Source organism: Scyliorhinus canicula, chromosome 1, assembly GCF_902713615.1.
Source record: "Scyliorhinus canicula chromosome 1, sScyCan1.1, whole genome shotgun sequence".
NCBI classification, from domain to species: Eukaryota; Metazoa; Chordata; class Chondrichthyes; order Carcharhiniformes; family Scyliorhinidae; genus Scyliorhinus; species Scyliorhinus canicula.
The window spans coordinates 300249643-300276927 of NC_052146.1; the positions used below are offsets into that span (position 1 = coordinate 300249643).

General features: G+C 47.9%; 1 protein-coding gene across 3 annotated transcripts in view; it reads left to right on the top strand.

The window, feature by feature from the left end:
* LOC119976144 (epithelial cell-transforming sequence 2 oncogene-like) overlaps positions 1 to 26793 on the top strand; it is an 83657-nt gene extending 56864 nt beyond the window's left edge. Inside the window, exons 14-23 of one of the 3 annotated variants that reach the window (XM_038816347.1) lie at positions 1838 to 1954; positions 3937 to 4026; positions 6523 to 6737; positions 7824 to 7971; positions 18528 to 18601; positions 18721 to 18877; positions 19832 to 19897; positions 23108 to 23196; positions 25071 to 25261; positions 26124 to 26793. In XM_038816347.1, coding sequence (XP_038672275.1) covers positions 1838 to 1954; positions 3937 to 4026; positions 6523 to 6737; positions 7824 to 7971; positions 18528 to 18601; positions 18721 to 18877; positions 19832 to 19897; positions 23108 to 23196; positions 25071 to 25261; positions 26124 to 26254 — 1278 coding nt within the window. In that variant the 3' untranslated portion in view covers positions 26255 to 26793. The remainder of the gene's footprint in view (positions 1 to 1837; positions 1955 to 3936; positions 4027 to 6522; positions 6738 to 7823; positions 7972 to 18527; positions 18602 to 18720; positions 18878 to 19831; positions 19898 to 23107; positions 23197 to 25070; positions 25262 to 26123) is intronic. The other 2 variants (XM_038816356.1, XM_038816365.1) reach the window with 2 other exon arrangements.
* The last annotated feature ends 492 nt before the right edge of the window (positions 26794 to 27285 follow it).

Below are 27285 nucleotides of genomic sequence, written 5' to 3' on the forward strand. Positions count from 1 at the left end.
GAATAGATAGAGTAGACAGTCAGAGACTTTTTCCCCGGGTGGAACAAACCAAAAGGGACATAAATTTAAGATAAATGGTGGAAGAAATAGGGGGTGATGTCAGAGGTAGGTTCTTTACCCAGAGAGTAGTGGGGGCATGGAATGCACTGCCTGTGGCAGTAGTTGAGTCGGAAACATTAGGGACCTTCAAGCGGCTATTGGATAGGTGCATGGATTACGGTAGAATGATGGAGTGTAGATTAATTTGTTCTTAAGGGCAGCACGGTAGCATTGTGGCTAGCACAATTGCTTCACAGCTCCAGGGTCCCAGGTTCGATTCCCAGCTTGGGTCACTGTCTGTGGTGAGTCTGCACATCCTCCCCGTGTGTGCGTGGGTTTCCTCCGGGTGCTCCGGTTTCCTCCCACAGTCCAAAGATGTGCAGGTTAGGTGGATTGGCCATGATAAATTGCCCTTAGTGTCCAAAATTGGCCTTAGTGTTGGGTGGGGTTACTGGGTTATGGGGATAGGGTGGAGGTGTTGACCTTGGGTAGGGTGCTCTTTTCAGACTCGGCGCAGACTCGATGGGCCGAATGGCCTCCTTCTGCACTGTAAATTCTATGATAATCTATGATTAATCTAGGACAAAGATTCGGCACAACATCGTGGGCCGAAGGGCCTGTTATGTGCTGTATTTTTCTATGTTCTATGTTAACCCTTTCATCCCCAGAATCAATCTGGTGAACCTCCTCTGAACTGCCTCCAATGCCACCACATCCTTCCTCAAATAAGGAGCCCAAAACTGGACCCAATACTCCAGATGTGGTCTCCCCAACACCCTATACAATTGCAGCAACACTTCTCCACTTTTAGACTCCAGTCCTTTTGCAATAAATGCTAACATTCCTTTGCCTTTTTAATTGTATGCTTTCTAATAATAAGCTTTTATTGTCACAAGTATGAAGTTACTGTGAAAAGCCCCTAGTAGCCACGTTCCGGCGCCTGTTCGGGTAAACTGGTCGGGAATTGAACCCGTGCTGCTGGCCTTGTTCTGCATTACAAACCAGCTGTCTAGCCCACTGAGCTAAACCAGCCCTTTCTAAATAGAAAGAGGTGAGGTACAGTGGATGCGCAAAGAGATTTGAGGGTTCAGGTGTATTAATCCAAGTGCAGGAAATAATCAAAAAGGCTAATGGAATGTTAGCCTTTCCACCCAGAGGATTGGAATATAAACAGACAGATGCTGCAGCTGGACAAAACGCTGGTTAGATCCTAAATTACGAGGAGAGATTACACAAATTAAGCCTACCTTTGCTAGAATTTAGGAGGTCAACGGGTGATCTGATCGAAGCCTTCAAGATAGCAAAAGGGAAAGGCAGGGTAGATAAAGATAAACTATTTCCACTGGTTGCAGATTCTAAAACTGGGGGCATAATCTAAAAGTTAGGGCCAGAGCGTTCAGGAGAGATGTTCGGAAGAACTTCTTCACTAAAAGGGTGGTAGAGATTTGGAACTCTCTCCCACAAAAACAGTTGAAGCTCGATCAGTTGTTAATTTTAAATCTCGAGATAGGTTTTTGTTAAGCAAAGATATTAAGGGATGCGGGCCAAAGGCAGGTATATGGAGACATGTCACACATCAGCCACGGTCTTCTTAAATGGTGGGACAGGCTGGAGGGGCTGAATGGTCTACGCCTGTTCCTAATAGATGTTGCAGTTAAAGAAGCCTTTCCAATTTCTCAGTCCCTTCAGTGGAGCCTGTTATTTGGAAGTTATTCCACTACAACACATGCTCCATTAGATATTCTGCCTTGGGATTTCCCAGCACGATGCAATATGATCCGCCCTCTTTATATTCCAGGAGAAGCCACTGGAGTTTCTCGCTAACTTCCTTAACAGCCGATCTGGGAAGAGCGAGTCATTAAAAGCTGCTGACACGTTTCTGACACAAGGTGGCGGAGGGATTGACCTGGTGGAGGTGCAGTCACCTGATTTCTTTCTTTGATTGTTGAATATCGGAATGTTACAGTGCACAAGGAGGCCATTCGGCCCATCATTGCCCGTGCTGGCTCTTTGAAAGACCTATTCAATAGGTTCCACTCCCCATCCCTTTACCCCATACTCCTGCATTTTTTTTTGCCTGAAAACCTTTCATCTGCAAGTATTTCTCCAATTTCCTTTTGAAGGGGGATTTTGATGGGGAGTTATAAAACTCTAGTAATGGTGTTCCAGTTCAGGACCATTGACCAACAGGGGAAGAACAATAAAGAGATCTTAGCAGCTACATCACTCACCAAGTCTTGAACATACCCTATAACTACCGGGTCCTGTGGAGACCAGGAAGAGTCCGAGTTGGATCTCCGACTTTGTGCAGAATTCCCGATTCTTTGACAGGGAAGCCATTTTCAGGATAACATTGGGTGTCGGTGGGGATCACCCTTACCTCTCAGTCCCACTCCAGAGACTTGACCATAAAATCTAGGTCAACACTCCCAGTGCAGTAGTGAGAGAGTGCTAAGATATTAAATCATCTCCCTGGAGTGCAGCACAATGGTGCAGTGGTTAGCACTGGGGCTACGGCGCCGAGGTCCCATGTTCGATCCCGGCCCTGGGTCACTCTCCGTGTAGGGTTTGCACATTCTACCCGTGTCTGCATGGGTTTCACCCCCACAACCCAGAGATGTGCAGGTTAGGTGGATTGGCCATGCCATATTGCCCCTTAATTGGGAAAAAAAGAATAATTGGGTACTCTAAATTTATTTATTTATTTTTTTAAATCGTCTACCTGGGGGTGGCACAGTGGTTAGCATTGCTGCCTCAGGACACCAAGGTCCCGGGTTTGAATCCTGGCCCTGGGTCACTGTCCGTGTGGAGTTAGCACATTCTCCCCGTGTCTGCGTGGGTCTCACCCCCACAACCCAAAAAGATGTGTAGGATAGGTGGATTGGCCACGTTAAATCACCCCTTAATTGGCAAAAAATAATAATTGGATACTGTAAAAGTTCTATTAAAAATAAATAAATAAATCGCCTGCCCTCTCAGCAATGTGGGAGATCCTGTGGTACAATTTTGAAGGGCGTTATATCCGGTGTCCTGGCCAATATTTATTCCTTAACCAACATCGCAAGGACAAATTATCACATTGCTGTTTATGGGAGCTTGCTCTGCACAAATTGTCTGCCATGTTTACCTACATTATGACAATGACTGCAGTCCCAAAATTGGCTGTAAAACACTTTGGCAAATCCTGCCATTGTGAATGGCAATATACAAAAGTCTGAGAACACGCACGAACAGACTCAAAAACAGTTTCTTCCCCGCTGTTACCAGAGTCCTAAATGACCTGCTTGTGGACTGAACTGATTAATACTACACCCCTGTATGCTTCACCTGATGCTGGTGTTATGTAGTTACATTGTGTACCTTGTGTTGCCCTATTATGTATTTTCTTTTGTTCCCTTTTCTTCCCATGTACTTAATGATCTGTTGGGCTGCTCGCAGAAAAATACTTTTCACTGTACCTCGGTACACGTGACAATAAACAAATCCAATCCAATCCAATCCCACCCTGCACCTATTTTTCATTCTCTGTTTCTCACTCTTCTTGGGCTACAGAGTGGGGGACGTAGGGGCGGGGTCCATCAACCTGGGGATTTTCCCTTTTTATAACATTCCAGAGACCCCTCACCCACCCCCACCCCACCACAGGCAAGTTGGAATCTGGTTGGATTCAGCAATGATTCCCCTCACAAGATTGGTCAAAATAATGCACACTGCCGAACTTCAAGGTGAGGAGCAGCCTCTCTGCTGTGGGGCTGAAGTCTCCTGGTGCCCCATGGACCCGCATCCTGGCACAAACCTTCAGGACAGGAGCGGGTATGCCCCCCCCCCCCCTTACCTGCCACCCCCACCCCTCTCACTCATCCATGTTGGCTTTCTCCCTGTTTCCATCCCCTGCAGGAAGGTGAGGTGGAAGATGCCGGAAGCTGGGAACGTGTCTCTCATCCGCCCCAGGGGCATGAGGAGACTGTCAAGGAGCTGATCCACTTGGTGAGTGCTCAGACTGAGGATCAGGACAACGGGTGTGAGGACAGGCGTGAGGACAGGCGTGAGGACGGGCGTGAGGACGGGCGTGAGGGCGGGCGTGAGGGCGGGCGTGAGGACGGGCGTGAGGACGGGCGTGTGGACGGGCGTGAGGACGGGCGTGAGGGCGGGCGTGAGTGCGGGCGTGAGGACGGGCGTGAGGACGGGTGTGAGGACGGGCGTGAGGGCGGGCGTGATGACGGGCGTGAGGACGGGCGTGAGGACGGGCGTGAGGGCGGGCGTGAGGACGGGCGTGAGGACGGGCGTGAGGGCGGGCGTGAGGACGGGCGTGAGGACGGGCGTGAGGACGGGCGTGAGGGCGGGCGTGAGGGCGGGCGTGAGGACGGGCGTGAGGACGGGCGTGAGGGCGGGCGTGATGACGGGCGTGAGGGCGGGCGTGAGGGAGGGCGTGAGGACGGGCGTGAGGACGGGCGTGAGGACGGGCGTGAGGACGGGCGTGAGGACGGGCGTGAGGGCGGGCGTGAGGGCGGGCGTGAGGACGGGCGTGAGGACGGGCACGAGGACGGGCGTGAGGACGGGCGTGAGGGCGGGCGTGAGGACGGGCGTGAGGACGGGCGTGATGACGGGTTTTCAGGATTATCTTACAGGAGGAACGCAGTACCGAGGCGAGAGGTTTAGGGAGGGAATTTCCAAGCTTGAGGTCCAGGCAATTGAAGGCATAACTGCGATGATATGCATAACGTAAGTTTGTGCATAATATTATGCATGACCTCCAACCACTAGGTGGCATTGTAAACCCATCACACCACCATGTGATCTGGGAGTTGGGAGCTGGTCGTGCTGGGTATAGATGTATTTGCACTAGTTCCACAAGAGTTGTTCAGTGTTAGTTGTTTGTTAGTTTATTTTTCCTAGTTATCTCACCACACAGTTATTTTACAATAAATTATTTTAAACTACATGTTCTGTAGTTCATCATTCACTTCAGCCAGTTGACAGAACGTGACAATAACCACCAACGGTGGAAGAACTAAAATGAGGGATCAGAGGACTTAGTTGGAAGGGCCCTGTGATTATCAAGGTTTGTAAGACAGGAGAGAGTCGAGATGGGAAAAGTGAGGTCATGCACAGATTTGAAAACCTGGATGAGAATTGCAAAGTGAAAACACAAGATCAATTTCTCCAAGTCTTAATGTTTTCCTGTGTCCCAAGATGTGGGAATTGTTAGTCCTCACTGCGCAGTAAACTAGAATCACACAGCACAGCAGGAGGCCACTCAGCCCATTGTGCGCTGCCAGCCCAATGTGGGCTGCCAGCTCATTGAAAGAGACCGCCAATCAGACCCACTTCCTCTGCTCTATAGCCAAGTATCATTTTTATTTTCAAGTATTCCTCCGCTTTCCTTTGAAAATTACTGCTTCCACTGCCATTTCCGACAATCCGTTACAGATTGTAACAACTTGCTGTGTACACAAGCAATCTCCTCATCAACTGCCTTAATCTTCAACGTGTCCTCTGGTTATTAACCCTCCCACCAATGCAAAACGTTTCTCCTTGTTTACTCTATGAAAACCCTATGTGTTCAATCAAAATCAAAAAATAAATAATGGAGGTGTGTGGGATGCACCAAAAGATTTAATTTGCAATCTTTCTCCTCCGGATGCACCGGTTTCCTCCCACAGTCCAAAGACATACAGGTTAGTTGGATTGGCCATGCTAAATTGCCCTTTGTATCCAAAGAGGTTGGTTGGGTTGCGGGTATGGGGCGGAGGTGGGTGCTCTTTCCAAGGGGAGGGTGCAGACCCGATGGGCTGAATGGCCTCCTTCTGCACTGTAAATTCTCTATCTATATGACCAGCAGCCATCTTCTCTTCTCTAAGTAGCATCCTCAATTATTTGAGAGTCGCAAACTATGGCTTATCTCCCGATTGTTACTATGGATAGGGAAAGGAGGCAGGTCTCAAGTTTACCTCAGCCGGAATGGGAATCATGTCCCGCGCTCATTGTGTTGTTGTGAACTACAGGCTAGCCATCCCGTCAACTGAGCGAGCCCCTCCCCCAATCAGCAACTACTGACTACCTTAAACATTCACTCCCCCCACCAACAGTGCAGTGTGAACCAGCTGCAGAATGCAGTAAATTGGCAAGACCTCTTCAACAGCACCACCCAAACCTGTAACCTCTACCACCTAAACAGGACAGGAGGTGCCTGGGAATCCCACCGCAGCCCCCCCCGCCCCCGAGCTCCCCCACCCAATAACGCCCATCTCAAACTGGACATCCGCTGGTGTTCGTGCATTGTGACTGGATCAAAACCCCCAAACTCCTTGTTTCTTCCAGCACTGTGGGTGTGCTTTCACCATGCAGACTGCCGCTGCTCACCACCATCTTATCGAGGGCAATCAGGGATGGGCAGCCTATTCACAGAATTACATTTTTAAATAAATATGCCTCTAATTTCCACTGGTCACTTAGTCTTCGACTTTTCCGCCTCTTTTCTAGAACAGAAGGCCGGATGGGGAGTTTGTGGAGAGACGGACACAGTTGGCCAGAGAGACCTTGTCCAGCGAGCAGAGTTACGTGCAGACCCTGGAGATTGTGAAGGACATTTACTGGGCTCCACTCCGAGCAGCACTGGAGTCCAATCGAGCAATCCTGAGCACGGCCAACATCCACATCATCTTTTCTGACATCCTGTTAATCCTGGAACTCAACAGGTTCACCTCGTCATTTATTGTGGGGGGGCGGAGGGGGGGGGGGGGGGGGCTGGTTTAGCACACTGGGCTAAATAGCTGGCTTGTAATGCAGAACAAGAAAGCAGCGCGGGTTCAATTCCCGTACCAGCCTCCCCGGACAGGCGCCGGAATGTGGCGACTAGGGGCTTTTCACAGTAACTTCATTGAAGCCTACTCATGACAAGAAGCGATTATTATTATTATTAGTACAGTTTATCAAAAACACCACATTATATAATGAGCAGTAGAGTGGGGAGGAAGGGTAATGCTTTGGATGAGCTCTGACAAGAGATCGACCAAATGTATCGTCGCACCGTCAAAATCATTCTATATACAAACCACCCGAGCCCCTCGGTTAGATTCCAGTCAGTTACTCACTCCCAGGTGTCCATTATTCTATGAATAAACCACCTGAACTCGGTTAGATTCCAGTCTGTAACTCACTCCAAAGTATCCATTATTCTACGTATATTCTACCCGAGCCCCTCAATTCGATTCCAGCCTGTCACTGACTTCCAGGTTGCCAGTACTCTATATATAATCCATCTGAACCTCTCTGTTAGACTGTAATCTGTAACTTACTCCTGGGTATCTGTTATTCTATATATAAACTACCTGAGCCCCTCAATTAGATTCCAGACTGTAACTCACTCCCAACTTTCCTTTATTCCAAATATCAACCATTTGAACCCCTCAATTAGATTCCAGTTTGTAACTCAGTCCAGATATTTTGTTTTAAATTAAGGGGCAATTTAGCGCGGCCAATCCACCTACCCTGCACATCTTTGGGTTTGTGGGGGTGAAACCCACGCAAACACGGGGAGAATGTGCAATCGCCACACGAACAGTGACCCGGGGGGGCCGGGATCGAACCCGGGTCCTCGGTGCCGTGAGGCAGCAGTGCTAACCACTGCGCCACCGTGCCCTGTCCAGGTATTCTTAATTCTAAATGTAAATTTTGTGAACCCCTCGCTTTGATGTCAGCCTCCAATCCCAGTTTATCCTGGGCCTGTTAGCCACATTCCTTCGGCATTCCAATAACAGTGGCGGTTGTGTTGATTGTTGTAGGGATTTATTACGGGACCTGCGAGACCGTTTCAGTGAGTGGGGTCCGTCGCAGTGTCTGGGAGACATCTTCATCAAGTTCAGCACCAGACTGACAAATTACACCAACTTCTTCAACAACTACAGCGCCATCCTGAAGATTGTCGATAAGGTGCGTGCGCATCCGTTTGGGGTGTGAGCTGGTGTTTTAGAGAACGGGTTCGGGAAGGACATCGTGCGTCAGCCAATCTCAGATGAAATTGTCATCCTGTCTTTTGAAATGCCCTGCGTGTAAGATTAAAATCAGCCAGTAAATTCAGAGTCAGCGGCTCTTGAAATGGTAGCTTCGTTATCAACAACCCTGGGACTTAAATTATGAAGGGAATAGAGAGGATAGAAGAAGGGAGATTGCTGGAGGGTGAAACTGGAACTAGGGGGCATAACCTCAAAATAAGGGGCAGCAGATTTAGGACTGAGTTGAGGAGGAACTTCTTCACCCAAAGGGTTGTGAATTTGCAGAATTCTCTGCTCAGTGAAGCAGTTGAGGCTACCTCGCTGGATGTTTTTAAGGTAAAGATAGATAGTTTTTTGAAGAATAAAGGGATTAAGGGTTATGGTGTTCGGGCGGGAAAGTGGAGCTGAGTCCACAAAAAGATCAGCCATGATCTCATTGAATGGCGGAGCAGGCTCGAGGGGCCAGATGGCCTACTCCTGCTCCTAGTTCTTATATTCCAAACCTGGCCAGAATTGGAGACATTATGCACTGGCGTGTGATTGTTTTGAGGAGTAAAACCAATTGTTTTCATTTTCCAAGGCCCTCTCTCACTTAACCTGATTAGTTCCCCCCTCCTCCGGGTGATCTTGTCTGCCTCAAGCTTGAGGTTCCTCAGGCTCTTTCACTAGCAACCTGGAAGCCATGTGATGGGGACACACAAAGGGAAGCAGCAGATGGAGCCAGCTGGAAATGCAGCCTTTAAGTTCCCACCTTTGTTTTCAAATCCTCCATGGCTTCACCCCCCGCAATCCATCTCTGTAACTCCTTCAGCCCTACCACCTTCTGAGATCTCTGAGCGCCTCCAATTCCAGCCTCCATTTCAATAACTCCACCATTGTTGCTCACGCTTCCAGCTGCCTTGGGCCCTGAACTCTGAGATTCCCTCCTCGGCTTCCCCACCTTTAAGGTGCTCCTTAAAATCAACCTCTTTGATCAAGCCACCTGTCCTAACATCTCCTTAGAAATGAAAGCTGCTGTTGATGTCTTGTGCTCCGGGTCTGTGAGTCAGCCAGGTGGTGTTCATTCGAGTATGTGAACAGAAAGAGGCCATTCAGCCCCTCAAGCCCGTTTCACCATGCTCCATCTACCCACCTTAGCTCCATATCCATTGATGCCCTTACAGGACAAGTGTGTACATCCCTCCAACTGACCCGTGATTTATGGGCATGAGTTCCAGATTTCCACAACTATGGGTGGAAGATTTTATGTCCTGAAGGACATAGTTTTAATTTCAAAGTTCAGGACCCCTGAGGAAATTCTTTCCCTTCATCTCACCTATCAAATTCTTTGTGCAGTTTCCAACAACTCAATCAGATCACTCCTCAATAGTCAGCAGGTCAGGTAGCAACTGTGGAGAGACAAACAGAGTTAACGTTTTGAGTCAGTCACCAAGGGGCATAGGTTTAAGGTCCGTGGGGCAACGTTCAGAGGAGATGTGCGGAGGCAGATTTTTTTTAAATTTAGAGTACCCAATTCATTTTTTCCAAATAAGGGGCAATTTAGTGTGGCCAATCCACCTACCCTGCACATCTTTGGGCTGTGGGGGCGAAACCCACGCAAAACAAGGAGAATGTGCAAACTCCACACGGACCGTGACCCAGAGCCGGGATCGAACCTGGGAGCTCGGAGCCGTGAGGCAGCCGTGCTAACCACTGCGCCACCGTGCTGCCCTTCGAGGCAGGTTTTTTACACAGAGGGTGGTGAGTGCCTGGAACGCGTTGCCAGGGGAGGTTGTGGAAGCAGATACATTAGCGACATTCAAAAGGCATCTTAACAGAAACATGGATAGGACGGGTATATCTAAGGAAGGACGTACTGGCCTTGGATAGGGTTTAGAGGAGGTTCACAAGAATGATCCCTGGAATGAAGAGCTTGTCATATGAGGGACGGTTGAGGATTCTGGGTCTGTACTTGTTGGAATTTAGAAGGATGAGAAAGGATCTTATTGAAACTTACAGGATACTGTGAGGCCTGGATAGAGTGGACGTGGAGAGGGTGTTTCCACTTGTCGAACAAACTAGAACCAGAGGAAACCATCTCAGACTAAAGGGACGATCCTTTAAAACAGAGATGAGGAGGAATTTCTTCAGCCAGAGGGTGGTGAATCTGTGGAACTCTTTGCCGCAGAAGGCTTTGGAGGCCAAATCACTGAGTGTCTTTAAGACAGAGATAGATAGGTTCTTGATTAATAAGGGGATCAAGGGTTATGGGGAGAAGGCAGGAGAATGAGAATGGGAAATTATCAGCCATGATTGAATGGCGGAGCAGACTCGATGGGCCGAGTGGCCTAATTATGCTCCTGTGTCTTATGATCTCATGGTATAGAGGGATAATGCACAAGGAAGTGCTGAGGGTTTTGGCAAAGGTTGGTAATATTTTTAAAAATAAATAAATTTAGAGTACACAATTCCTTTTTCTAATGATGGGACAATTTAGCGTGGCCAATCCACCTACCCTGCACATCTTTGGGTTGTGGGGGTGAAACCCACGCAAACACGGGGAGAATGTGCAAACTCCACACGGACAGTGACCCAAAGCCAGGTTTGAACCTGGGACCTCGGCGCCGTGAGGCAGCAGGGCTAACCACTGCGCCACCGTGCTGCCCAAAAGGTTGGTATCATGACCAATACACGCTTGGAGGGCCGAAGGGCCTGTTGCTGTGCTGTTTTGTTCTTTGGACTTCCGGTGGCGGCCATGGAGTGAGGGGTCGCTTATTTGGTAGCTTCCGCTCGTGGTGGGCTTTTGGGACCTTTTCCCCCGACTTATGGGGAATTTAATCGGTAAAATTAGAGACTGGTGAGGTAGAGAGGAAGAATCCCCCCACCAGTCTATGGAGTCATGGAGCAGAAGGTGATCTGCAAAGGAGAGATTGTTGGGCAAAGAAGAGAGTGGAGTCTGCAACACAGGATAACGTGGTGGAGGCTCAGGGACTGGGATTGCCGGCCCAGTGGTCAACGGAGCAGCTGGTGAACTTCCTCCAGGAGAGCTTTGCCAAGCAAAGGCAAGAGTACCTGGACCTGATTAAGACTGGGATTGGTCGGGTGGAGAAAAGATTGGAAGCCCAGGTGTCTGGCGATCCAGAAGGTGGAAGAGAAGGTGGCTGAGCACGAGGACCAGCTAACCGCGATGGCGGCGGAGATGGGTCTGATGAGGGACCATCAGAAAAGGCTGCAGCAGGAGATGGAGGATTTGGAGAACAGGTCGCGCGGGTTGAACCTGAGGATCGTTGGCCTCCTGGAGGGTATCGAGGGATCGGACGCAGGAGCATATGTGGCGAGTATGCTCGAGAAGCTGCCGGGCGAAGGTGCGTTTGCTCGACCCTTGGAAGTGGCAGGGCGCATAGAGCGCTTGCGAGGAAGCCGCGGATGAATGAGCCGCCGAGGGCGATGGTGTAACGAATGCACCGGTTCCTGGATATGGAACAGATCTTGAGGTGGGCCAGGCAGATGAGTAGCTGTTAATGGGAAAATAACGAGCTGCGCATTTACCAGGACTTGGGGTGCGGAACTGGCCAAAGAAGAGCAAACTTTAACAAAGTTAAATCGTCATTCTTCAAGAAGGGGGTGACGTTTAGCATGTTGTATCCAGCTCGTTTGTGGGTCACTTACGAGGGTCAAGAACTTTAGTTCTTTGGGGCAGCACGGTAGCATTGTGGCTAGCCCAATTGCTTCACAGCTCCAGGGTCCCAGGTTCGATTCCCGGCTTGGGTCACTTTCTGTGCAGAGTCTGCACGTTCTCCCCGTGTGTGCGTGGGTTTCCTCCGGGTGCTCCGGTTTCCTCCCACAGTCCAAAGATGTGCAGGTTAGGTGGATTGGCCATGCTAAATTGCCTTTAGTGTTGGGTGGGGTTACTGGGTTATGGGGATAGGGTGGAGGTGTGGGCCTTGGGTAGGGTGCTCTTTCCAAGATGGGCCGAATGGCCTCCTTCTGCACTGTAAATTCTATGATTCTATGATTGTTCTTTGAGTCCGTAAGACTCTTCTTCAGAGCTGAAGAGAGGGAGAAACGTGATGGGTTTTATACTGTTGAGGAAGAGTGGATCGGATGGGTCAGGTAGAACAAAAGGAAAAGTCAAGGAGGGCGGGAGAGACTAAATAATAAAGATGCCATAGAACACAAAGCAAAGGGAGTGGTAATGGTTGTAGTAAAGAAACAAAGCATCGGCCCAGAGTAAGTGTTAATGGCAGAATAAAAGACAGCATTGTATGAAAGCAACAAACATGAAAACAAGATACTAATTGGCACTTGGCAAAAAAGGCAATCAAAATGGAGGTCAGAGTTCACGGTCTCAATGTTGGAGTCTGGAAGGCTGCAAAGTGCCTAATCGGTTTATGCTGGGCTTCACTGGAACATTAGAATCACAGAATTTACAGTGCAGAAGGAGGCCATCCGGCCCATCGAGTCTGCACTGACCCTTGGAAAGAGCACCCCACTTACGGCCACACCTCCACCCTATCCCTGTCACCCAGTAACCCAACCTACCCTTTTTGGACACGAAGGGCAATTTAGCACGGCCAATCCACCTAACCTGCACATCTTTGGACTGAAATGAAAATCGCTTATTGTCACGAGTCGGCTTCAATGAAGTTACTGTGAAAAGCCCCTAGTCGCCACATTCCGCCGCCTGTCCGGGGAGGCTGGTACGGGAATCGAACCGTGCTGCTGGCCTGCCTTGGTCTGCTGTAAAAGCCAGCGATTTAGCCCAGTGAGCTAAACCACCCCCTCTGTGGGACTGTGGGAGGAAACCGGAGCACCCGGAATACGCAGACACGGAGAGAACATGCAGACTCCGCACGGACAGTGACCCAAGCCGGGAATCAAAACTGGGACCCTGGAGCTGTGAAGCAACAGTGCTAACCACTGTGCAAACGTGAGTGTTGGACTCCAACCCATCCCTGACTTTCCCTTTGGCCCTCCCGTTTCAGTTCCGAATTTGAAACGTTAATTCTGTTCCTCTCGTCTCGGATGATGACGGACCTGCTGGGTTTTTCTAGCACTTTCCGTGTTATTTCAGATCTCCAGCACCCGCTGTATTTTGCTTTCACCGGACTCCTCAATCTCCTGTACTCCGCCTTGGCTGGGGAGGAAGTGTTTCTCAGCCCGAGTTCAGTCTATATCGCTCAGGCCCTTCCTGTGGCCTGTTTAGTTTCGATGCTGTTTGTCACTAATGGGAAATGGCAGCACAAGGGCCCAGGGGCTGATAAGATTAAAGCCAGACCCAGCGTTGCTGTTTCCTCCTAATGGCTGCTGATAATAGACCCATTTCTCGCGGGCAGGAAGCAGCCTTTCAATTCCTCCAGTGTGTTACTTTATATTACACGATGAAGGCTCGTTGTCAGACACCATTAAGTCCCAGCGCGGATCCCTGCTAAATGTGCCCCCCTCAGCTAGCGACACGGGTAACAATCACTCCGGTGGACACCTGGGTCAGGGAGGAGAATGTCAGTCATGGTTCCCACCTCCCCTCGCAGGCAAGGTGAAAGGGGGAGCTGATGGAGATATCCAAAATAATGACTGGTTCAAATCGAGCAAATAGGTTTCCCCCGAGTCCAGAGATTTGAGAATAAAAATCAAGGCTGACTTCTGGCGGGATCGCTGTGCTGTCGGACGTGTCGTGTTTCGGACGAGATGTCTGCTCCTCCCAAATGGATCTAAAAGCTCCCACAGTCATTGGGTCATAGAGTTTTACAGCACCGAAAGAGGCCCTTCGGCCCATTGCCTCCACGTCAGCCATCAAACACCTAACTATTCTCATCCCATTTTCCAGCACTTGACCCGTATGATTGCAAAGAAACGCAGGAAGTTCTCCCCGTTTCCTGGCCAATATTTATCCATCAATTGACCTGACAAAGAAACAGATTAGCTGCTCATTCCATGGTTGCTGTTTGTGGGATCTTTCTGTGCGCCAATTAAATTTCCCCGTTTCCTCCATTGCAACAGTCACTGCACTCCAAAACATACTTAATGGGCTGTAAAGAGCTTTGGAGAGCCGCAAGGGTGTGCAAGGCGCTATAGAAATGCAAAGTCTTTTCTTCTGGCGAGTGGGTCAGAGTGGGAATGGGCAGAAATTGTTCCCACACGGAGGGTTGTTCGGATCGGGAACACGCTGACCGGCAAGGGCGGTGGAATCCGATCCCATCTTAACATTCCAAAGGCAATTGGACGGGTGCAGGACAGGTGTCCGGGGAGAAAGCTGGAATGTGGAACTGAACTGGATTAATGGGCCAGCAGCAGCACGACGGGCTGAATGTTCTCCCCCTGTAATTCATCGAGCCGCTATTGGAACAATCCCACTGCACTTGCTGAGGTTTGCCAGCGTTTCCATATTTTATTTCACATTTCCAGCATCTGCAGTATTTTGGTTTTTTCTGACCCCCCTCAAGCTCCTGCACCTAAACGCTACACTGGCTGGGGGGAGGGGAGGGGGGGTGCAGGGTGTGTGCATTGCGCTGTCTCCCTCATGGCCCCTCCTCCAATTCAAATATTTGTTTCTCGCAATGATCCCTAAGCTCACACATTCCCATTCCCGTTGTCCCGAGGAAGGGAAGTTTGCTCCGATCTCTCTCCCTATCTCTTAGCGGCAGACGGAAGTCGATAGCCCTTCATCACCGAATCCTCAGGTTGAAATAACCTGATCGTGTTCACACTGCGTCTTTTTAAATTCCGTTGTTAAATACGGTGGGTTGTGAAGGAAGAATGAAGGGAGGCGATAAAAACAAAGGGTACAGTTTGAAAAGGATTCAGACAAAGTGAAGTCTGGGTACATGTATGTCCACAAATTGGTGAACGTGGCAGGTCAAGTTGATTAAGTGCTGTTAATAAAGGAGACCAGATCGCAGGGTTTATAATGAGAGGAATAAAGTATAAAAGCAGTGATGTTGTGTTAAACCTTTAGAAATCGCTGGTAAGGTCTCAGCTGGCATATTGTTCTGAGTACCAGACTTAATGAAGGATGGTATAGAGAGGAGGTGGTGTAATGGCATTGTGACTTGACCAGTTAGCCAGAGATCCAGACTAATGCTCTGGGGATTGTTGTGCGTTTTCTCTACCACTCCGTCTTTTCTGTGGCTCTGTTCCAATTAGGGCAATCAGTGAATTTGCCTTCTTTCTATATTGTCTATGTTCTAATGCTTTGAGTCGCCAGGTATCGAATGATACCACCACAAGTTTCAACCGGCTATCGATCAAAGAGCCAAACACCAGTTTGTTAGTTCAAGGTCAAGCGTACTTTATGTGCATACCATCAATCATGCAACATAAACACTACTAGTTAACTACATCTATTACTGTACTTAGACAACCTGTACTTAACTTCGGGCACCCGGTTTAGGTCAGAAAACAGTGGCCGCTGTTCAATTCTGGATCTCTCGGGTTCGAAGGGGTAATGGCTGCTCAACTGGGCTCATCCGTCTAGTAGTGGGCGTTGAACTCGAACTTGCTTCTGGTTTTGCTGCACTTGGCGATGGCCATGACCGGGGTACCAAGGCCAAAAGAGAGCTAACATATGGCAAACTCTCCCTTCATGCTCGGGGGGGCTTTCGCGCTCTTTTGGGCGGTCCTTCGATTTGGGCCTTCCTAATTGGGTGATCCCTGATCACTCTGTTCGATTCCTTAACCAATAAGTGGGCAGGGATCTGGATGGCTGGGCGTGTCCCAAGCGGTCATTGACTCCATTGCTTACGTTTCCCTTGGACAGGGAATGGCGCTGGAATGTCTGGGACTGTCCCGGTTGCTGGGGTACCCGTCCTTTGTGTTGGGGGAGATGGGCCATCACCTGCTAATCGGCCTGATTACCATGCTAATGGGACGGGGTTCCGATGCCGTCTGGACTTTGCTGGCCAATATGCATTTCAGGCTCTGAGCCTGCCTGATTCTTGGCTTGTCCATTTTACCCATCAGTCTTTGCGAGTTGCTCTGTACCTAGTTGGAAGTGGCCATCCCAGATGGCTACAGGACCCGGGTTCGAATCCCACAAGGGCAGATGGTAAAATTTGAATTCAATAAAAATCTGGAATTAAAAATCTAATGATGGCTGTGAAACCATTGTCGTAAAAACCCATCTGGTTCACGAGCCACTGTTGACCTTGCATGTCTTAACGGTCCTCTGGAAAACCACAATGAAATCCTAGCGGTTTATCATTGCCTTCTCAAGGGCAATTTAGGTTGGGCAATAAATGCTGGCCACATCCTGTGAATGAATAATTTAAAAATGTCAAGACCATGGCGAGGGTGTAGGGAGCATTTACTAGAATGGTAACCACGGAGGGGGGCTTTCAGTTATAGAGAGATTGGGTTACTCCCTGCAGACTAAGGCTGATATAATAAAGTTGCTCAAAATTATGAATGAGTCAGGAGATTGATAATTATCGGACTCAGATTTAATTCAATTAGCAAATGAACCAGAGACAAGTTGCAAGATGAGATTTTTTTATTTAAACATGTTGCAAGTTGTGAATTGGAATACTATGTCTGACAGGGAGGCAGTCAGTTTCAAAATACAATTGGACAAATAATTGAAAAGGAACTAATTGAAGGGCCATGGGGGCAGGAACAAAGTGGAGTGCGACTAATTGGACATCTACTGGCTGGTTTAGCACAGTGGGCTAAGCAGCTGGCTTGTAATGCAGAACAATGCCAGCAGTGCGGGTTCAATTCCCGTACCAGCCTCCCCGAACAGGCGCCGGAATGTGGCCACTAGGGACTTTTCACAGTAACTTCATTGAAGCCTACTCGTGACAATAAGCGATTATTATAGGGGCTGGTTTAACGCAGTGGGTTAAACAGCTGGCCTGTAATGCAGAACAAGGCAGCAGCGCGGGTTCAATTCCCGTACCAGCCTCCCGAACAGTCGCTGGAATGTGGCGACTGTCACGATATGCAAACATGCAACCAATGAACACTCAGAATAGGACAGAACCAATGGGCAGTCAGGACACTCAGAGGTGGCATCACTGCAAGGGGGCATGAGATAAACACTATAAAAGGGACGAGGCACTCACATCCTGCCTCTTTCCACAGACAGACATCTAGAGAGTCAGACAGGGTTGATCAGCAGCATCACACCCCATCACGTGGCTTAGACCAAGCTGGTACAGTTAGACTGAGTTACTACAGTTAGATTAGCAGAGTCAAACTCATTTGAGAACTGTGTTAATAGTTCAATAAACATGTTTAACTCATTTCAGAGTCTGGAGCATCCTTTAGTCAAGACTGCATCAAGTAGCAGCCTGTGTTATCCGAAGCAGCATAACACAACAGCGACTAGGGGTTTTTCACAGTAACATCATTGAAGCCTACTTGTGACAATAAGCGATTATGAATTAATTATTAATTATTTCATGGAACCAGCACAGACATATTGGGCTGAATGGCCTCCATCCATCATTCGCAGATTCTACAAACACCTTGCTCAGAATGCCCAATAGGATGAGATAGTTGATTAAAATTACAAAATTATGAGAGGTATGGACAGGGTGGATAGCAACAAGCGTTTTCCAAGAGTGGGGGTGTCAGTTACAAGTGGTCACGATTTCAAGGTGAGAGGGGGAAAGTTTAAGGGAGATGTGCGTGGAAAGTTTTTTACGCAGAGGGTGGTGGGTGCCGGGAATGCTTTGCCAGCGGAGGTGGTAGAGGCGGGCACGATAGCGTCATTTAAGAGGCATCTGGACAGGTATATGAACGGGCGGCAACAGAGGGAAGTAGACCTTGGAAAATAGGAGACGGGTTTAGATAAAGGATCTGGATCGGCGCAGGCTGGGAGGGCCGAAGGGCCTGTTCCTGTGCTGTAATTTTCTTTGTTCTTTGTATTACAACTAGTGTTCATGAAGTGGTAACCCAGTGGGTGAGTCAACACCTTGTGGAGAGGGTAATGGGGGAGATACTGTACTTGATATGAGACATGAGTTAGACCTCAGCTGGAAGATTGTGTCCAGCTCAGGGCGCCATGAGAGCACGGACGTGCACACATTGGAGAGAGTGCAGAAGGGGTTGACGAGAACGGCTCCAGGGATGAGAAACTTCAGCTATGAGGATAGATTGAAGAGGTTAGGACTGTTCTCCTTGGAGAGAAGGCAGTTAAGAGGAGATTTGATGGAGATTTTTAATATCTTGAGAAGGCCAGGCGGTTCATGAGAAGGATCGAGAACGAGAGGGCACAGATTTAAAATGATTTGCAAAAGAAGCAGATGTGATGTGAGAAAAAAACCTCTTCACACAGGCGGAGTGGTTTAGAGTCCGGAATGCTGTGTCTGGAAGTGTGGTGGAGGAACACATGCAAGAGGGTATTAGATGTAATGTGCATGGGTACGAGGAAAATACAGGGAAATGGCACTAAGCCACAATGCTTGTTTGGAGAGCCGGTATGGGCCGAATGACCTTCTTTTGCGCCGTAGCAGCTCTGTGATTGTGTTTATATTCTCACTAATTAATAGAAATCTTCCTTTACTGCTCTTACAGTGTCGAAACACTACCCCAGGATTCCGCGCTTTCCTAGCCAGGCATGATCGATCGGCGATGACTAAAATGCTGAGGTATGCTAACTGTTGACATTTATTTCTTACATTCACGCGTGAGCTTATGTTCGAGCGTGGTGGAAATTCCCAGCAGCCTCTGGTTGAGTTTTTTTAAATTGTCGCCCTCGTTGCTGCAGCCTTCAGGAAATCCTGCTGAGCCCCAGCAATCGCTTCGAGGAGTACGTGACGCTACTGTGCGCTCTGCGGCTGCACACACCTGTCGAGCACGTGGACCGCCATGACCTCAACACTGCCATCGCCAACCTGAAATGCTTCAGGGATCACATCCGGCAGGTACGTCCAGTGGTTGGGTTTGCCATCGCGAATTGAAGTAAAGTTTCTGAAAACCAAAATGAAGTGAAGCTGACTGACAGGGGCACGATGGGCTGAAAGGCCTCATCCCCCACATTAATGTGGAGGTGGGGGTTGGAGGGGGGCGGTATTGGCCGCCGTACATTAATAGCACCATTGTAGAAAGAGACAAAACCATTTAGTCCACGCACCGCAATGGCCCATGGTTGGCACCATATCTACCACCTTAAACACCCAACCACCCCGCCAACTGTGCCATGTGGCCGCTGTGTGTACCACCTATATGGTGAACTGCAGTGACTCACTCGGACATCTTCGACAGCACCTTCCAAACCCACAACTTCCACCATTCACAAGGTTGAGGAAGCAAGTTTCGGGCAACACATTCACCTCCAAGTTCCCACCCCACCCCCCATCCTGCCATGTATCGTTGTGAATATGTGTATGTTCATGTATACGTATGCATGTGTATTTATTTATTTATTTATTTATTAAAAAACATTTAGAATACCCAATTCTTTTTTTTCCAATTAAGGGGTAATTTAGCGTGGCCAATCCACCTACCCTGCACATCTATGGGTTGTGGGGGCGAAACCCACGCAAACACGGGGAGAATGTGCAAACTCCACACGGACAGTGACCCAGAGCCGGGATCGAACCTGGGACCTCGGCGCCGTGAGGCAGCTGTGCTAACCCACTGTGTCACCTTGTACGTGTATTTATAGGTGTGTTTGTATAAGTGATCCCCCGACTCCTGCTCCATGATTCCGCCATGCAGCAGAACAAGCTGATTGTTCTGTAGAGAATCCCCACCCCTCCCCCCAGCACTCACCCCGTGTAAACCTCTCCTCCAGCTTATTCCGTGAAGTGACATTAGGGTGAGACGAACGTGGTTTCTCGGACAGGATTTGAACTCTCTGCCACTTTTTGTTACAGCTGAAAGTGCGCAGCGAGAGAGATCAACAGATAATGGAAGCCCAAAGAAGCATAGCCGGCTCTCCTGTAAGTCAGTCATCCGTCTCGTGTCTAGGAGTGGAGCTGGACCCAGTTACAGTGGTAAACTGGATCTGTACCTGTACTCCGCAGTGTTTAATTGTGTCTTTCACTGCATTCATAGTGCCAAAAGGTGACCATATTATTGAATCTTTCAAAACTGATGCTCCCAAAAAGAATGAGCATCTAGTTTATCATTTATATCTGAAAATTAAAGGCTTTGTTATTATTGTGTCTAACATAGAGATGGCCCTCGGCCATACCATAATCCTTCTAATAGATTACTGTAAAGTTTCTGAAAGTACAGTTAAATGCTCTGGTGCCAACACTTCAGCTACCTCCACCGTTGTAACATAACCTACCTGCTGACCTGGCCTCAGTTCACCTGCTTGTGAAACCTTCGCTACCTCTGCACACGACTCTCCTGCTGGGCCTCCGACCCCGTGCCGACTGTCAACTTCAGCTCATCCAAAATGTCACTGACCTTATCCCAACTCCACCACGTAACGCTCACCCGTCACCAACGCTGCAGCTAAGCGATGGGCTTGTTTAGCCTTGGAGCAACTTGGAAGATGTTGCGTACGCATGGTCGTGCAAAACATTTTTAAAGGTGCCACATGGCGGCACGGTGGTTAGCACTGCGGCCTCACAGCGCCAGGGACCCGGTTTCGATTATGGCCTCGGGTGACTCTGTTGAGTCTGCACGTTCTCCTTGTGTCTGCGTGGGTTTCCTCCGGGTGCTCCGGTTTCCTCCCACAGTCCAAAGGTGTGCAGGTTAGGTTATGGGGATAGGACGGGTGAGTGGGCCTGGGAGGGTCGGTGCAGACTCGATGGGCAGAATGACCTCCATCTGCCCTGCAGATTCTATTCTATGACACTGTAGAGGGCAAAAATGAGCAAAAGTGGAAGACTGTCCATAATCCTGTGCTTGCTGACCAGCATTGACTCCGGTCTCCCATTGCATCTAAATACTGATCCTGCTGCTGAAATCATTCCCCTCTCTATCTCTGTAACTTCCTTCAGCTCCACCACCAGTAGAAAATTCAGGAGAGATATCTTTAAGCCGAGAGTGGAGTGGTCAAGTAGAATAGTAGAGGTACCGTTTTAAAAAAAAAAATTTAGATTAGCCAATTATTTTTTCCAATTAAGGGGCAATTTAGCGTGGCCAATCCACCTACTCTGCACATTTTTGGGTTGTGGGGGCGAAACCCACGCAGACACGGGGAGAATGTGCAAACGCCACACGGACAGTGACCCAGAGCCGGGATCGAACCTGGGACCTCAGCGCCATGAGGCGGTTGTGCTAACCACTAGGCCACCGTGCTGCTCAAGTAGAGGTACAGTTAAGGGGAAGATAGATAATCCCATGAGGAAGAAAGGGATAGGTTGTGCTGATCCAAAGTAAACTGGGGCAGGGTGTGCACACCAGCATAGAGTAGTTGGGCTGAATGGCCTGCTTCCGACTGGAAATACTCCTGCAGTCTTCCTTTCTGAGTCATAGAGTTTTTCATCACAGAAAGAGGCAGTTCGGTCCATCCCGTCTGTGCCAGCCATCAACCACCTATCTGTTCATTTTTTTTTTTGCAAATCTTTTTATTGGCTTTTCTCATATTGATCAACAGTTGTTGCTTAGATACATTACACTTTTCTTGCCCGCGCTAGTTTGCTTTATTTTACAGAGGGGTTTGTTTTGTCCTGCATTTGACTAACTGTACGTACATTTTGCTGCCCTCTGGATCGGTCTATGATATCCCCGCCATCTGTTCTAATCCCATTTTCCAGCACCTTTCCCCATCTGCCTCCCACCCCATCCCGCCTCCCCACCCCCACAGGAGAGCCTCGGCCAATGACTGAACCGGCTTGAATTTCCTGAGCAGAGCTCTGAGCTGGCGACCGGCTCCCACATCTTATCGGTGCTTTCCTGACAGTCCCGTGGGCTGTGGATTGTATTTCTTCCCAGACTGCCTACTGTGCATTTCTACAATGTTCTGTTCTGTCCAAATTTCCATTGTTTGCAGCTGTTTTTCCACCTCTACACCGATTTAACTGGTCCATCATCACAGGGACATTGGCTGCCAGAGTTACCTAGGCAACAGCAGTATCAACACTTCCAAGTAATCCTGTGTACGGTACATTCCCGATCCGGAATGTTCAATATTGATCCTTGGTGACAAAACAATGACACTATTCTCGTTCTGAGCACTGGGTTAATCACAAGCTGCATTTCCAAAGCAAAACCACCCCGCGGTGCTGCACAGGAACAGCACAGAGTCACATGGAAGATGGGAGGGCAGGTCGGCCAAAATTGATCAAAGAGCAATCATAGAATTTACAGTGCAGAAGGAGTCCATTTGGTCCATCGGGTCTGCACCGATCCTCGGAAAAATCCCACGCCTCCACCCTGTGCCCGTAACCCCACATAACCTTTTGGTCACTAAGGGGCAATTTAGCATGGCCAATCCACCTAACCTGCACATCTTTGGACTGTGGGAGAATACCGGAGCATCCGGAGGAAACCCACGCAGACACGGGGAGAAAGTGCAAACTCCACACGGTCACACGAGGCCAGAATTGAACCCGGGTCCCTGGAGCTGAGAGGCAGCAGTGCTAACCACTGTGCCACTCAAGGTTTTCCCGAGTGTCTTAAAATAGGAGGGTTTCTGGTAAAGGAATGGGAATATTTGGAAAGCTATTTGCAAAGAGCCAGTACAGGCAGAATTTGGTGGAATGGCCACATTCAGCACTACGAAATTCTATGTTATACCATCTTATCTGCTATCCTCACCCCCCTACTCATGGGCAAAGAAATAAAAAAACCTGCATAGTATAATGGACTAAGAACAATATTCACTCACCCCTGAAGAACACTTCAATAACCAGTGTAACACCATCACATTTGGGTCACCCCAGGTCAAGTGTGGGCAAAGAAAAAAGCTTGGGGCCTTCACTCCCCGATTGATCAAATCAGTCCAATTGTTTGAGATTGTTACTCCCAGTTGGGATTTAGTTTGAGTATTCACAATTGTCCGAGGAGCCTCTTTTTGTGCAGTAAAGCTCAATGACTCTACATTTGGCTTGTGTTTTAATCAGCCCCCCCCCCCCCCCCCCCCCCCCCCCCCAGCCCCCATACTCCTGTTAAGGGGGTTGATTATGAGGTTGGGTTCTGCTACACTAGAATTTTTTTTGCTGTATTTTAAAGTGGATGTGATTGATTTACAGATCCTGCTGGAGGCAAATCGGTACCTGATTCAGGTTCAGGAGGTGGCTCAGATGAGTTGTGTCGATGGAAAGATTTGTCCTTCCTTTAGGTAAATCTCTTCATATCCAAGCTCATCGCCGGGTCCTCACAGAACCACACGCACACTGACATTAACTGAGTCTCACTAAACCCCGAACCATAATTTGAAACACTGGTTCGTGGTGATGTATATTTAATTGGAATAATGGGAGGAACAATATACAACCCAGAGAGGAACCAGTTCAGTTGTGGTGTAAACGGTTAATAAAGAATATTTATTAAAGTAAAAGAAAAAAAACTACTGGATAAAAGACTAATACACTATAACACTTAAGTATATTAATAACTAAACACACCATTTTATCTGAAGTTCTCTTGTTCCTGAAATAACCCTGAACTAACTGAGACACCCCTTTTTCACAAGCAGCATCCAATTTTCGCAACTCAATAGGTCAAATCCAGCTAATAGTTAACACATAATACTGCTTAGGTGACAAACTCTGGGAAACTTACCTTCCTAGTTCAGCAAAGGCACAAGACGGTGTCTTATAGAGAAGAGCAACGTCTGCCATAGCTCTAAACGACAATGGAACAGGCTTCCATGGCTCGGATCATAGAGGGACTGGCCTGTCTGACTATTGGATGGAGAACTAGCCTGCTTCCCCAATGTGGGAATGAGCAGTTATACTATTCTGTCTCTTTGATATCCCACCATGTGGATTCGGCTGTCTACATCACTCAAATTCCTTACTTTCAGAAGTTATCATTTGTATAGGCCCACTGTTTTCTGGTAAACAAGATCATTGATATGGCCATTTGCACTCCAATGTCTCTAGATGCCTGCTAATCTTGTTACTGGGCAAATCACATCTCATTATTCCTCTAGTTGCCTGTTATTTTGCTTCCATCTCAAGTTCATGGTCAACGACATTCATTTCCCAAATTTCTAATACACACAGACACACATATACAGTGCTCCTGACAAGATATCCAGTAGTTTGCATTGGTTGTAAAGGTTTTGTGCTGTAAGTGCATCCTAATGGTTCAATAATCTTCCCAATCCTGGTTGTGAAGACGCTTTTCTGCTGGTACTGTTGAGATTGGCAACGTGGGGAGCATAGGTCATCAACAAATTTTCTGGTCGGCACATCACAATGTGACTTTAATGAGCCAAGGGCTGAGCCTCAACAACAAAAAGCTGCATTTCAATAGCACTGCACATGTATCAACCCCATTTTATTTTACAGGAGCGCTTTGTGATTTCAGGTGAAGATTAAACTTTGTCTGTCTGTCCCCTCAGCTGGACATAAAAGATCCCAAGACAATATTTGTAAGAAACGCTGGTGTTCTTCCCTGTGTCCTGGCCGACACCCACCCCTCAACCCACACATTAAAAAGAAACAAATTATCTGGCCCTTAGTGCATTGCTAGTTGTGGGACTTGCTATGCACAAATTGCCTATGTTTCCTCCCTCATTTACAACATTAAAATATGTACTTCATTGGCTGTAAAGCACTTTGGGATGACCCAAGGTCATGAAAGGTGCTTTGTAAATGAAAGCTTGTTCTGTGGAATGCAACAACGGAGCAAACCATAGAACCACAGAAAAGTTACAGCACAGGACACCATGCCTGCCTGAGGACAACCAGGTGCTTTTTCTAATCCCACCTTCCTGCACCCAGCCCATAGTCTGTAACCTACAGCACAGATCCAGACACTTTGAGTTTAGGATCACTGTCTCTGCCACCAACTTGGGCAGCGAATTCAAGGCAGAGCAGAGAGGCTAAAAACTTGGCCACAGAGGTGAGTTGGAAGCACGACCTCAGGTGTTCAGAGAGGGTATTTCACAGCTTGGGTTGCATACTGCTTTGAACTTTTGGCTACAAGACAAGCTGCAGTAGAAATGCAGGATTACATTATTCACTCTGGCTTCTTTTTCCTCAGGATTTACGAGCACATTAATGACATGAGTCTCTTCCTTTTCAACGACACCCTGGTTTTCACCGCGAGGACAGTTTCTCACCTGCCCTTTGAACAAAGTCCGAAGACATCTCTCCAGTTCTTGGCAGCCGTGGCCCTCCCTAGGCTTCTCATTGAAGACGTCCCAGACTCCAAATGTACAGCATTACCTACTTGTAATTAAAGCTTGCACGCACTGCTTCATAGGATAGAGCAAACAATGTTTTGGTTTCAGTCTGAGCCCCTTCAAACAGCAGGGAGGAGAGTAGCTGTCCAGTCTGATGCTGGTAACAAGGGTGGCGTAAGGGTTAATTTTTTGCTCCTACTTTTCACACCGGAATTTCTAGAGCAATTGACCTATGCCACAGCAAGGCCAGCCTCATTGAACATGTGCACAATTTACCTTCCACAACAGGTTCCCTATTGCGGATCTTACCCTACAAACAAAGGGACGCTCATGTCCGTTGGGTTTTGCCTTGTCCCAGACCCCAGCTGAGAGATAATTGAAGCAATTCAGTTGAAAGGAAGCTCACCCCAGGGAGAGTGTGACCAGTAGCTCAATCAGTAGCACAGGGCTAAATCGCTGGCTTTTAAAGCAGACCAAGGCAGGCCAGCAGCACGGTTCAATTCCCGTACCAGCCTCCCCGAACAGGCGCCGGAATGTGGCGACTAGGGGCTTTTCACAGTAGCTTCATCGAAGCCTACTCGTCACAATAAGCGATTTTCATTTTTTTATTTTCAGTCAGAAAATTTAAAACAAACCTGTAAAACTGGCTCGTGGAGAATCAATTGGAAGTGGAAAAAAAAAATTGCAATGAGAATGCCTGTGTTAATGCACGTCACTCACACACAATGTTCATGCCAGGCAAATGATGGGCTGATGTGGGAATTTTAGGATAAAATTCCTTAAGGGGAAAGCGTTTCACTTCTCAATCTTTAGGAAGACGCACACAGCAGCTGAACCCGTTCCAGTTAAGTGTTTCTACAGCTCTTGGCTCTAGAAGTTAAAAATATCCAACTATCTTTCTTGGGTTTCAGACATCCACAATGCATTTGTTCTGCAAGGGCCAAAACGGCAATGGATTTGTGCTACAGAGACAGAGGAAGAGAAAATCACCTGGCTCTCCATATTAGAAGGTGCCATTTGTGCTGCAGTGAAAGAGATTTGATCTGAAGATGACAGACATCAGGTACTAAAAGCTGGGATAAGAATCTCCAAGGCAGGAACACCAAAACGTACACATAATAAAGTTCTCGGGTTTTGCAATATTAATCGTGGGGATTGTGTGCAATGTGCAAGTTGTCTTATGATTTTTAAGTGAAAAATGAAAGAATTGGCCTCCATTTCGTGAAGCTTCTACGTTGATGGCATGCACTTCTGATGCATGTGAGCAACTGATAGGAACACCATTGTAATGTTAGTTAAGCTATCCTCAGCCCCTTCTCATGGGCAAAGGAATAAAAAAAACCTGCATAGTATAATCGACTAAGAACGATATTCATATGCCAACAACTCAAAATTAAACCTGTTATAATATTGCACATTTCAAATATGTTGTGTATTTTTATTCATGCCAAGTCACAGACTGGGGACATTTTTTCAGAAGGATTGCTGTCCAGAAAAGGATCTTAGGAGATATGTCACAAGAGTTAATAGCAAAGGATCCAATACTTCCATTTACCAGTTAGGAGAAAAACCACTAGTTTGTGTTCCAAAGTGCATTGACAGCTGTGGTGCACATCAACCTAGAAGCCAAAGCAGCAGAAAATGGAGAGCTAAAAGGCAGCAGCTCAGATACTTCACAGATTTATTACAGAGCAGAAAGAAACCATTCAGCCTGTTGTGCTATGTAATTTGGAATAACACAAGCTGCCACTTGATGCAGTTTTGAGTAAAAGATGCTCCAGACTTTGAAGTGAGTTCAATGTGTTTTATTGAACTATTAGCACAGTTCTCAATGAGACTCTCTGCTAATCTAAATGTAGTAACTCAGTCTAACTGAACCAGCCTTGCTCTAAGCCACATGCTGGGGTGTGATGCGGAGGATACACCCTGTCTCACTCTGTAAATGTTGGTCTGTGGAAAGAGGCGGGGTGTGAGTGCCTCATCTCTTTTATAGTGAGATACCACCCTGAGTGTCCTGACTGTTCATTGGTCGTGTCCTATTCTATGTGGTCATTAGCTACATGACATAGCTCA